The sequence below is a fragment of the Nematocida homosporus genome, assembly GCF_024244095.1.
Source record: "Nematocida homosporus strain JUm1504 chromosome Unknown 4547, whole genome shotgun sequence".
Lineage (NCBI taxonomy): Eukaryota > Fungi > Microsporidia > Nematocida > Nematocida homosporus.
This window is the reverse complement of record NW_026250653.1, coordinates 22,502-35,161: the sequence shown is the minus strand read 5'-3', so window position 1 is coordinate 35,161 and position 12,660 is coordinate 22,502. Positions and strand designations below refer to the sequence as shown.

The window sequence follows — 12,660 nt, the reverse complement described above, 5'->3', positions numbered from 1 at the left end:
TTGAATACGTACTGGTTACCGCCACTTATAAACTCCCGGAGGAGCTTTTCTTGCTCTGGGCCTAACTTAAGTGCACAATCCTGTTGATCCAACTCGGATAGGTTAGGTCCATATCCATTAAAAGATAACGTAGAATCTTAGCCAGCCGACTTCCTACTTGAATGAGGTTTACCGTCCATGCCTGCTTGGGTTAGTTTGGGGATTGCTTGATTGAGTTCTTGAAGTAGAGGGCTCTGGATCTGTGGGCTCCTGTTCACTTTCACTTTTGACTTCCATTTCTTTAAACCTATTATCAAGTTGGGCTAGCGCTTCTTCAACCATGCCTGCTTGGGTTAGTTTGGGGATTGCTTGATTGAGTTCTTGAAGTAGAGGGCTCTGGATCTGTGGGCTCCTGTTCACTTTCACTTTTGACTTTCATTTCTTTAGACCTATCATCAAGCCAAACTAGCGCTTCTTTAATTATCCTAAATATGATGTTGGGGCTTTTGAGTTTATCATTTATCAATATTCGATCTGTCACTGAATTCACAACTTGAGTTATATTGCCCCGGTCTAACGTATCAATCTTAGGTAGTATTTTCGTTAGTTCTTCTATTATGATCACTTTGATTCGGCTTTTTAATACAATGTAATTGTAATGGGCACCTATTGCGATTAGACCATTTTCAAGTATGCTTTCTTTTGAATCGAGGGATTGATTTTGTGGGTTCATTGCGTCGCTCTTAATTTGTTTTAGTTGTTGTGCTATATTTGTTAGCTTACCTAGGCTCTCTATTCGCGATTCCTCTGACATCTGGGTATTCTTGAATTCAGATGACCATTGTTCCATTTGTTGGCCAACTATATTAACACTTTCCTGTATTACTTCTTCTCTGACTAGTATAGATAGTAACTCAATCTTCTCCTGTCTGAGTCTCTCTATTGATTTGTCAGAGAAGCTGCAATCGCTTTGGGTTGAGTTCATGTTCTCAGAAGCCTCATGCTTTTCTTCCTTGAGGTTCTGTTGGTACTTCTTTATTGCATTTATTCGTGTTGATTGTTCATTCCTTAAGGATTTCATATCGTTTATTGCCTTGGCTATTTCAATAAAATGCAATGCTATTTGATTATCTCTATATAACATGAGCCTTTTAAATCTAGCAGACAAATCTATCTCATCTGAATCCTCATCAGAACTACACCAGACACAACACAATCCAATAACCAAGCAAACTACTTGATAAACATTCAAAGAGTATTCATTTAACCTTTTGTTCATTTTACAATTTGCTATCTCATGTTTTTATTTATAGACTATACTATATCAATATCAAAAATATTCTAGTCTTAGCCAAGCAAATTCTCTAAATTAGTAGAATATCAAAAAGACTTACTTTCTAAGTATGTCTATTCAATACCAACTCAATACCAAACCAATACGACCACTACTAACCCAACCCAATACTAACCCAATGTTTTACCAGCTAATTACGCCTTGCAACTTTAATAGAGTCAATCTGCTTTGACTAATTTAGTTTTACATATCTACCCTACAATTCAATATGACGTCATCCTCACACAACCACATTTATTTAACAAATCACAACGATACTCGTCTCAAGGAAGGTCTTTAATAGAGTAGGCATTGGCCAATGAACCCTATCCAACCCAACCCAACCCAACACTAACACCATCTAATCTATAAAAGCTTATCTAAAACTCTCGAGTAAGTATAGTTGAATAAAAGATAGCACCATCCGTTTCTAAATCTATCCTTAGGAATGAAAGGTTGTATTCCTGGTCCTAGAGACAAAAAGGAGGCTCATTTGGTTGGTACTTTGGCTCAATAAAGATAATTTCCAAGTCTCACATGCTGAAAGCTTTTGTATTTCAAACTGGGCGAGTTTCATACTCGACGTGCCACAATAAATTCCTAGATAGTTGGCTGGTGTGACACTATCCTAATTAGACTAGTTTTAACAAATCTGCTTTATTCCATCGTTCGTTTCCTTTGTTTCTGGACTTGACAATCAGATTTGTCTTTGGTGGAGGTGACATAGAAGTTGGTCGAGCAAGTTATACTCTTTCAATCGCCTTCTAGTAATGCAAGAAAGGCCTGGGTTTGGTCGATATGGTTAACATAAACATGTTTTATGTGGTCTTCGATATTAGTAGTTCTAATAGCCCTGATTGCCTTGATAATTGTCTGAAAAATCAAGATTAGACGTGGTGGTTCATATTTACCCGGAATCAAACTCACATCCACCGAAAAACTCTCTTTGCCTAAATTGTCCGTATTTATCATAACTTTGATTTCAATATTCGACTTATTTATCATACACCCTACTCTAAGACTTTGAAGGCCCATTGTTGCTGAGATAGGTCTGCTAGAGGTCTGGTAGCCAAAGTCCCTCCTTAGTGCTTCGGCCCAATTTATTGCCCAGATTTCTAAATCTTTAACATGGAACCCTTCGGGAATATCAAGTTGACCTATGTGGCTGTTTGGTACGTGCAACGACAGCTTATCCAGAGGCTGTGCCACGTCTTTCGCAAGAGTCCTTCTTTTTCTTGTATGAATAGATGCCGGGGCGTTTTCAAATGAGAGTATACTGATGTATACACGCTTAATACCACTAGCCGGATGTACAAAACAAACGAGTCCACAATCTATCATAATGTCTGTCGATCTATCCGTTGTTAGATAACAATGAAGCTCCGAAAAGCAACCAAAAACTCCGCATGTTATCTTGTTAAGAAGGAAGTCGTCGGCAATCCAGCGGTCTTCTATATCAGTATCTGGCAACCTACCCAGTGGCGGATTAATCAGAAGTATAAATGTGTCGTTAGATTGGGTTTTGACATCATTAAATACTATAGTATTATACGCTTCTGACTGTTTGGTTTGATTGCCAAGTGCGGTCGGATTAGTATGTTTATCGGTATAATCTCGCCATTCGATAAGAATATTTATGAGCGCATTGCCCGTTAGGTTGATTTTGTTGATCTGGGCCTTGATATTCTTCTCAAGTCGAACGCCCTGATGTAAATCCAAGTATTTCGTTAGAATAATCACCTTAATAATCCAAGAAGCCGGCGCCCCGTCTTTTCTTATATCAATATTATCATCAAGCTTGGCTTTCTTCGCCTCTAGAGAATAAAACTCCATTCCGTTGGAAGGGTTAGATCTATAACTATCTTCTTCTATATCCATCTCATATCCACGTTTTGCTCCACATTCAACCACACTAAATAGTCCTAACCCCACAAACACCAACGATAACAGCTGTTTAACCCAATACATCCTTATCATTTGCTAATTTTATACTCTTTAAATCTTAAAAGCTTATCTTGTTTTGATCTGGTTAAAGCATTAGTTATGTGTGTACTAAGCCAATTTATTGCCACAGCTATATTATTATTCCACTATCTAATTCGCTTCAATTGACTTATACCAATTTAACCTAACATAACCTAACCCAAGACAACACTAACTTAACTTATACCAATTTAACCCTAATATCATATAAACTTAATGTTAACTTAAAGCCAACTAAATTATAAACTAAACCCATTTCAATTTCGATTTTACTTTACTTTAGATTATAATATTATTCTGATATATTTAGTCTAAACTCTAGATCTTGTGTTTATAATGACTACAGATCTAACAAATACATTAGGCCTATTTTAGATAGCGTACTGTTTATTTATCAACAGAAACAAGTTATAGCCGTAAATGACAAATATCAAATTGATACACAGAGAAGATATGTACCTTAGCTTATTTCGTAACAGCAGGGAAGCATAGGATAGACGGCAATCATAATAGATAGGAAATTGAAAGTGAATAAGGGCAAGAGAAGTAATGAAAGGACAATACGAGAAGCCAATATTGGGAACTTTACTAAGAAGGCAGTTGGGAGATAGTGTGAAATCCGAGTCACATGGCAACTAACTGTGGAATCAAAGAAGCCATACTGTAGTGCCCAATAAGGAAAGTCCATCTTAACTAATACTTAACTAATACATACTCTATTAAAGATATTCCCTGGGATAAGTATGGGTGCCATTTATTGAGTAAATAAGGGTTGGGTTGGAATAAGATGGCGTCATATTAAGTTAGCATTAGTATTAGTAATACTAAGTAATGTGTACTAAGTAGTGAGTAGCTTATCAGTAGTCAGGTTGGAATTGTGGTGGGTTTGTGGTGGCATTGTAGTGGTGGCTGTATGATGGCACTTCACATGATATATGAATAAAGATGGAGAATGTCCGGATCTGGCTATGTTTTTGGTAGAAGTGGTAGTAGCCAAAGAATCATTATCTTGCTCATAAGATGATCCCAATACAATATATTGGGTGAGAACTTGCCTTTTTTGATAATTAGGTGTCATTTGGTATCTTCTTTTTTATTTTCAGATACATGTCTCTATCTCTAAAGATAACTAAACCTATTATTGGCCAGATCATGAACAAACCAAGATCTAGATTAGTCCGGTTTTTTGTCCCTAACAGTCTTATACGCAGAAGGTCTATAGCGATCTTTGCTCCTACAGCACATAATAATAGCATCGCCATGACCAAAGACTTAAAAGTAGTTGGGCACTGGCTTACTATTGGGATCTATGTCCTATTGGTCTTGTTAACTAGTGTATGTGCCTCGAATGCGGTAGTTAAGTCAATTGACAAGGCGGGGTTAGCGCCGCAGAGTATAAAAGATATAAGTCGAATTATGCGCCGCATTGGATTCACGATTGATAACAAAAGCGATGTTATATCGGTTAATCATTATAATTCAAGCCATGCAGCACAGGAATTTCCTGATACCAACTTAATGGAACACAGACCCAGCTACATAGTAAACTATTCAGACATAGAGCTTTACTTTCGGCTACCAAAGTACTCCGATGTAGAACAAGAACAAGCACAAGCAGATTTAAATCAGCTAAGAAAGATCGCTCTTATTAACGCGACCTGTGTTTATATCTATAGCAAAACCCTAAGCCGGGCTTGCTATCAGACGAGTCTGCAGATTTTATCCAGAGTTGTTAACATGATTGACTGCGCGGTTCTGGAAATTAGATTAACGCCCAATATGTGCAAGAATCTAGATGCCAGCCAAATCAATTGGGATATTATTCAGCAAGAAGCACTGAATACGGTCAACCACACTCCTTACCTATTAAGCACAAGCATCAGGTTTTGGAGCCGTGGAATGAGTAAACTGTCGCGTTTGATCGATAGCGGCATTGTATTGTTACGGCCAATTTCAAACATTCTTCTGACCGGAAACGAAATATCAAACACGCCCCTTCTCATTTATTTACCACTAGCAGATAGATACACTCTTACATTCGGGACTATATATAAACCGTTTGACATTAACATTAGCAGTCTGCAAGATTCCCCATCTGAATGTCAATCCATCACCATTATAGGATCTTTGATACACAGAATTAAATTGATCGGCCTGGAGAATGCCCATGTTAAACATCCGACCCTAGCTCTACGAGCAAACTGGGAAGTCCTTCTCCATTTGGGCAAGAATAATGGCCATCTTATTCAAGTAAATACACTTTTGGGTATGGACATCATACCGCAGACACTCCAGGCATTCTCTCAGAATCTTGTGATGCTGCCAAATTCTGTTCCCTGCATATCTGCTATTCTGATATCATCCAAAATCAGTACTATTATGCCGTGTGGTCCATTAAAGCAATACAGCGTGCTATACACTCAGAATGCCTATGTCCAGTTAGGCTTCGTAGTTAAAGAGATCCAAATAGAGTATGAAAACAATCGATCCGATCTATTGGAGACTATGGTATTTTTCCATGAGATCACGGCGTTATCAACCACATTCGCGGAAGTTGTAGTGCAATGCATTAGATGTTGTGGCGAGGCACTCAGTGTCCCCGGCTGGACAGTTCAGGAGACTGTCAACATCAAGCTCAACCATGAATTCATAGAAGCACAAATCAAAAGATATACGGACATCTACCCATATTTCTGTCAAAATATACGCTACACAGCCATCACCATATATTCAGATAACCAACCCAACGAATCTAGCGTTCAAATGTGCATTCGCATACTAGGCCTGTTTTGGAACATTACTGCCGATGAGCTTAAGATTGTGAATGTCCGTAGTTCAAGCAACACCAGCTGCAACTTTAAGATGGATCTTCTCGACAAAGACATGTGCTATCCGACCTGGGCACACCTCAACATTAAAAAGATAGTGCTGGACAATATCGATATGCGCATTATCTATAGATTACTAAGCCTTTACGAGTTTGCCGTCAATGTCGAACTGTTTATTCTGAACCAACACTTCACTAACCTGGCTATTGCTCAGATTTTGTCCCAACCCACCATCCACAATATCAACAGACTCACAATCAATGACTTCTACGAAATAGACGAAGTCGTAAAGTACCACCACCAAGATGACATAGAGGACTTCTCGCTGTTTAAATACGTGAATACAGCCAAACAAGAAGGCAAAACAATCAAAGAGATCGGTTTACACAAAATGGCCTTACAACTAACTGACGTCAACTTTGACTTGTATAGAGAGACATTATACAAACTGTTAAGCTGTGGCATTCAGATTATAGACATGCCACTCAATTGGTACCTTGAGTGCAGCACAACCTTCCACAGCCAAGCAATCTTACTGGATAAACAGGAGTTTACTATACGCAATGTTGTCCTATCCGCCTTAGAAATCGACCTTATCACCAGCCAAACCCAAACTTCATTACCACACGATTCAAGCCATCTAGTTCAGAAGCAATCGGTCGAAAGACTCTTTTTACACTTCGACCACGGCCAAACTCTAACCGAAGCAAACCTAGCAACTATTATTAGATGGATAGGCTATCGGTTTAAGGGCACAACCACCTTACATATATCCAATATCAATCTATCCAAAAGCACGCAAAATCTGATACTCACCCGAAACTATTTAATTATCTACCCAGATACACTTACCACCATTCAAATAGAAAGTAAAGATCCAAGCACATCGCCTATCAGCATGCAAGTTCATCCATACTATGCCAGTTTACTAGCCAACATCACAAACCCCAATCCGACATTCACAGCCGTATCCTCTACAACTCTAATCCAGCTCCTACCCCAGGCAGGCAAATTCCTCAACAACTGTCCCGACTCGATTGGGTTCAGCCTCACATTCAAAAGCATTCTAACGCACCTCATGAGCGAAAACAACCAAATCCCCGGCATTGAATGTACAATTTGTACCCGAGTCTTCTATATACCCCATGGCAGCCAAGACACAGGTGCAAATGTATGTATTGGGTTGAGTAAGGATAGTGGAGAGTTGAGTAAGGATAGTGAAGGGGTGGATGAGGATAGTGAGAATAGTGGTCCAAAAGCCAAACGACCCCGCCTTATGTTCGATCCTGACAACGAATTCCTTGCACTGTGTTACTTAAAATGCGGGCACGTACTATGTAACACTTGCGCGACTCAAATCCAACAAGACAATCGGTGTCCCAACTGCCGCCACCCCCAAATTTGCCAAGACATACACCAACTCATAAGCATACCTCAAGCCAACTTTATTTCAGTCACAGACAGCACCAATCTTCACCCATTCAACCCCACTCAACCCAATCCCAACTCAACCACCCCCACCCAAATATACCTCTACTTAGCCCACCAGCACACATCCCACCTCAAATCCTTCCTCAACAAAACAGCCACCACCTCCTCCCCTTACTACATCCACATCATATAATCCAATACATAGCTTAGTACATCACATAACTTAGTACATCACATAACTCAATACCAAACTCAACTCAACTCAATACCAATCTAACTCAATACAATACCCAATACAATACTACCACAACTTATTACAACCCAACTCAATCTAATACTAAACCCACTACAACTTAACTCAACACAACCCACTACAACACCAACCCAACCAATCTAACTCAACTCAACTCAACTCAACTCAACCCCAACCAACCCAACTCAATCTAATACAACTTAATCTAAGAGTCTACTCTATTTATTTCAATCTTATTTTGTCAACACTATGCAAATCCTCGAGAAGTATCATACTAGTCGGGCCGATGAACTTAAAATCGTCATTGAAAAGAAGCTCCAAAACATCACCCGTCTTGAACAAATCAAAGATACACTTAATCATCGTGTCCGACAACTCAAAGAAGAAATAGCTATCATCCAAGAACCTTCCTGTACAGTCGGAGAAGTCTCTAAGAAGATGGGTAAGAATACTGTCCTCATTAAAACCACCGCCGAAGGTAAACATCTAGTCCAAGTCGAACCACAAATTGATTATGACCAACTTAAACCAGGCATGCGAGTTGCCCTCCGTAGTGATACTTACGCCCTTTACCGCACTCTACCTTCTAAAGTCGATCCACTCGTTTCACTTATGATGGTAGAAAAGACTCCCGATTCAACTTACGATATGATTGGAGGTCTTTCTGAGCAGATTAAAGAGGTTAAAGAAGTCATTGAACTTCCCATTAAACATCCAGAACTCTTTGAGTCCCTAGGTATTGCCCAGCCGAAAGGCGTACTTCTCTACGGACCACCAGGAACAGGTAAAACTTTACTAGCTCGGGCGGTAGCTCATCATACTCAATGCCGATTTATTCGTGTTTCCGGTTCAGAACTCGTCCAGAAGTACATTGGAGAAGGATCTAGACTCGTTCGAGAACTTTTCGTAATGGCTCGTGAACATGCTCCTTCCATTATCTTTATGGATGAAATAGACTCAATCGGGTCAGTTCGGGGCGAAGGATCAAAAGGAGATAGTGAAGTACAAAGGACTATGTTAGAACTACTTAATCAACTAGATGGTTTTGAAGCCACTCAAAATATCAAAGTCATTATGGCTACTAATCGGATAGATATCTTAGATTCAGCCCTTTTAAGACCCGGAAGAATAGATCGTAAGATTGAATTTCCAGCTCCTAAAGAAGAAGCCCGACTAGAAATACTTAAGATTCATTCCCGTAAGATGAATCTCACTAAAAACATAGATCTAGCTAAGATCTCTACTAAATTACCCGGGGCTAGTGGAGCAGAAGTCAAGTCAGTCTGTACGGAAGCAGGTATGTTTGCCCTTCGAGAAAGAAGAACTCATGTTACTAAAGATGACTTTGAAATGGCCGTAGCTAAAGTAATGAAGAAAACTAACGATCCAAATTCCGACCTGCGTAAACTCCTTAAATAAAATTTTATTTGTCCCCTGCATGATTCGCAACATCCGTATTAACGTTCAACAAGGAGACAAATACCCGGCTGAAGATGTTCCTACTAAAGTCTTAACCTGGCTAGCCCGTAATAAAAGACATGTAGACCCGGTCAGAAAAGACTTAATTGAGGGTCAAGTAGTAGTTATACTGGAAGGTCAGTACATTGCCCGACGAGCAGTTCTAGTTAAGCGATTACCCCGCAATCTTATCTTAGTAGCTGGTGTACCTGAACTGAATGGTGTACCTTTGACTGTTCTTAATCAGAGGTACGTTCTACCAGTTTCAGTCTTTATGCCGTTAAGTGCTGAGTTAAGGAAGGGAGTTACAGTGCAGAAGGAAGGTTTTATGGCTTTAAAGGACTGGACAGTTGAGAATGCTTATGACTTAGAGGTTTTAGACTTGATTAAGACGGAAGGAGTTTTAGCCGGAGTAGCTGCTGTAGTAGCTGAGGAGTGTGCTAAGACCAAGGGGTTAAAGACTTACTTCAAGACGCCTTTTAAGTTGCCACAAGGAGTAGATCCTCTCAGTGTCTTCTACTAAGCAATAAATTCAGTTAGTTTGAGTTGGGTTAAGTTGAGTGGGGTTTGGTGTTGGGGTTAGTTTAGATATGAGTCAGTTAGATATGAGTCAGTTTAGATATGGTTTATTTGTTTTGATTTTGATTTTGATTTAGATATAATAAGTTAGTGGTTAGTATTGATAGTATGTAGTATATAGTATGTAGATATTCAATAGTATTGGTTGTAGTATGTAGATATTCAGTATTATTAGTGGTAGTATGTAGTATGTAGATAGACACCACCTAATCAGTGCTTAGCCGTTACATGTTTAGATGGAATACTAATGCTATACTATACTAAGATAACATAACACAATACCAAGATAGCAAAACACAATACAAACAAAACACAATACTAACACAATACAACACAATACTAACACAATAATAAGATAAGATAAGGCAGTTAATCATCAAGGGTGGTGAAGTCGAGGTCTTGGAAGAGGGCGGGGGCGGGTGGAGTTGCGGTGGCCGGGGATGGGACTTGGACTTCTGAAAGTTTGTGCTGGAGGTAGGTAAAGGCGGCGGCAGTGAGAAAACCACGGGTGGGATGGAAGTGAGTAGTGAGATAGTTAGGAGTAGTACGAAGAACTTGTTCAATGGCAGGATTATCCCGGAGAACGAAAGCTTTAGAGACGTTCTTCCAGACATAAGTTTGGTAGCGATAAGCTTTAGGATCATGGACTGGATTGTACCCATACTTAATCCAGAGCTTCTTCCAGGGTCCGGTGGTATGGGTATAGGCTAGGACGGGTAAAATGTTCTTGATAGTCGTCCATTTAGTATCAGCTAGTAATTGGGGGTAGTCGGTTTGGCAGGTAGCTTCAATTTGCTTGATTGACCAGATGGGATGCTGTTGGAAGAGTTGTTGCATAGCTGTTTTGATGGGAGTATAAGCCGGGCCAAGTAAAGTTTGAATGCACTTACAAAGGGATTCAGTTGGTTGGATAGGTGGATCATCTTCTACTCGGACTTTTTGGGCTAGTCTGATCTTCTTCTTAGCAGTTTTGAACTCCTTGAAGTTGTACTGCTTAAAGATACCACTGAGTGAGACTACCGGTGGGGGAAAGAAAGGGATTTCACGACTGGATTTACTCCAGCGATTGAACTCAGTAGCTAATGGGTACTCAACTGGCTGGGATAAACCAGCAGATAATTGGGTGTAGAAAGGATCGGAAGAAGCCCAGGAAGGAAGAAGGAAGTCGGCTAAAGTCGGTTCTAGAACTTGAGTTACACGTTGAGTGATTTGCATTTGATCGTTAGTTTGTTCGGCAATGTACAGATTAGTACTTGGTTGTTTACTTTCCAGAGGGACTTCTTTAGGATTTTTAGATTGATTAAGAATTATGGCCCGATCTGTATAGTTAGCTTTTGATTTGGAAAAAGGAGTAGTAATTAGAGTAGTATCAATTAAACGGTTGTTTGTATTATTAAGCCAGAGTTTCATAAGCAAATTCACATTGTAAATATTTATGCTGAAAATCACTGGGAGACTTAGTTTGCCTAATAGTGCTAATTTGGGGGTGTATAAAAGGAATGCATACTCCTTGTTTTCCTTCGCTTCAACATTGACGGTTATTTCTGTGCTTTTAGGACTTAAATGGGTCTTTTGTATCTACTCTCTCTACTATGTCTTTATGTGTAAAAAGATAAGCCTGCATTACCAAAGAACAGCCGAAAACCAAAACATTGTGGCTAAACTGAAAGGTTTAGAGAAAGTCTTCTATCCACATATTTTATGGATGTTTCCTCAGATTCAAACTATTGCTTATGTTGTCCGTAATATTCCTAAGAATGCTTATCGTGAAGTTGAGATAGAGCAGGATGATGGTGGGTCGTTTTTTGTGCATATTTATGAACCGGTAGAAAGTCCGAAACATATGGTTGTTTTAGTCCATGGTCTGGGAGGATCGGCTCATTCTAAGCACGTAACGATCATTTGTAACCACTTTTTAAGAGAGGGACATCGTGTACTGATTATGAGTGCTCGAGGGACCTTGCATAAGTTGAAGACTCCGGTCTTCTTTCATATTGGCTGGACGAAGGACTTAGTGCGGACGATGAAGTATGCCCTGGAGACTTACTCAGGAACACTTTCTGGAGTGGGGTACAGTTTGGGCGGACACTGGATGGCTAAAGTCTTTGGGGAAATATCAGATCATTTTAGTACGGATGAATGTGCTCGGATTAAGGGAGCTATGGCTATTTCTATTCCTTTTGATTTTGTTAAGATCGCAGAGTATATGAAACGGCCAATTCCTAAGCGTATGTACAATCGAGTCTTTGCCACTAAGATTCATAAGTTTGTGGCGCGGAATCGAGAAGTGTATGAGGCAGCTGGGTTTCCTATTGACCAAATTATGGCAGCCCGTACTATGCACGAACTGGACCAGTTACTTACTTTACGTGTCTTTATGATCAACGATATCAGCGAGCATTATTATCAACAGTCGTGTGTACGAGTGATCAGTAAGATAAACAAACCGTTCTTGATTCTGAATTCTAAAGACGATCCCATTGTGCCGCTCAGTACTATTCCCATTAAAGAGTGCCTCAAGAGTACCCATGTAATCTTGGCTTTAACTGAGCGGGGAGGACATATGGGCTTCTTGGGGTACTGTAATTACATGACCTATGCCGAAGAAGCCGCCATCGAGTTCACGCGTGCAATTATTGATTTGGAGTAGTCCCATCTAACTTACGAATTCCAAACCAAATCAACGCCATAGATCTAACTAGATAGCAAGCAAATACTAACCCAATACTAAACCAAACCAATCTGCCTTAATTCTGAATAAATACTAAGTGGTACAGAGTTGTCTAATTATGGGGGGGTTTAGCTTAATGTTAATT

At 39.7% G+C, this 12,660-nt stretch overlaps 7 protein-coding genes across 7 annotated transcripts; 4 read left to right on the top strand and 3 right to left on the bottom strand.

The window, feature by feature from the left end:
• Positions 1-313: 313 nt before the first annotated feature.
• On the bottom strand, positions 314-1,258 carry NEHOM01_1910 (uncharacterized protein; the record flags this gene model as incomplete). The annotated part of the gene is made up of 1 exon (XM_051490788.1): positions 314-1,258. The coding sequence occupies one exon, from the start codon at positions 1,256-1,258 to the stop codon at positions 314-316; it is 945 nt and encodes a 314-aa protein (XP_051346748.1).
• An 807-nt stretch (positions 1,259-2,065) lies between these two features.
• On the bottom strand, positions 2,066-3,289 carry NEHOM01_1909 (uncharacterized protein; the record flags this gene model as incomplete). The annotated part of the gene is made up of 1 exon (XM_051490787.1): positions 2,066-3,289. One exon carries the CDS (start codon positions 3,287-3,289, stop codon positions 2,066-2,068), a length of 1,224 nt encoding a protein of 407 aa, XP_051346747.1.
• A 1,113-nt stretch (positions 3,290-4,402) lies between these two features.
• NEHOM01_1908 (uncharacterized protein) lies at positions 4,403-7,747 on the top strand (the record flags this gene model as incomplete). Its single annotated transcript, XM_051490786.1, has 1 exon — positions 4,403-7,747. One exon carries the CDS (start codon positions 4,403-4,405, stop codon positions 7,745-7,747), a length of 3,345 nt encoding a protein of 1,114 aa, XP_051346746.1.
• Positions 7,748-8,056: 309 nt separating this feature from the next.
• Positions 8,057-9,226, top strand: NEHOM01_1907 (26S proteasome regulatory subunit T6; the record flags this gene model as incomplete). Its single annotated transcript, XM_051490785.1, has 1 exon — positions 8,057-9,226. The coding sequence occupies one exon, from the start codon at positions 8,057-8,059 to the stop codon at positions 9,224-9,226; it is 1,170 nt and encodes a 389-aa protein (XP_051346745.1).
• Positions 9,227-9,245: 19 nt separating this feature from the next.
• On the top strand, positions 9,246-9,788 carry NEHOM01_1906 (large subunit ribosomal protein L6e; the record flags this gene model as incomplete). Its single annotated transcript, XM_051490784.1, has 1 exon — positions 9,246-9,788. The coding sequence occupies one exon, from the start codon at positions 9,246-9,248 to the stop codon at positions 9,786-9,788; it is 543 nt and encodes a 180-aa protein (XP_051346744.1).
• Positions 9,789-10,213: 425 nt separating this feature from the next.
• On the bottom strand, positions 10,214-11,254 carry NEHOM01_1905 (uncharacterized protein; the record flags this gene model as incomplete). Its single annotated transcript, XM_051490783.1, has 1 exon — positions 10,214-11,254. One exon carries the CDS (start codon positions 11,252-11,254, stop codon positions 10,214-10,216), a length of 1,041 nt encoding a protein of 346 aa, XP_051346743.1.
• A 25-nt stretch (positions 11,255-11,279) lies between these two features.
• NEHOM01_1904 (abhydrolase domain-containing protein 1/3) lies at positions 11,280-12,494 on the top strand (the record flags this gene model as incomplete). Its single annotated transcript, XM_051490782.1, has 1 exon — positions 11,280-12,494. The coding sequence occupies one exon, from the start codon at positions 11,280-11,282 to the stop codon at positions 12,492-12,494; it is 1,215 nt and encodes a 404-aa protein (XP_051346742.1).
• Between the last annotated feature and the right edge of the window lie 166 nt (positions 12,495-12,660).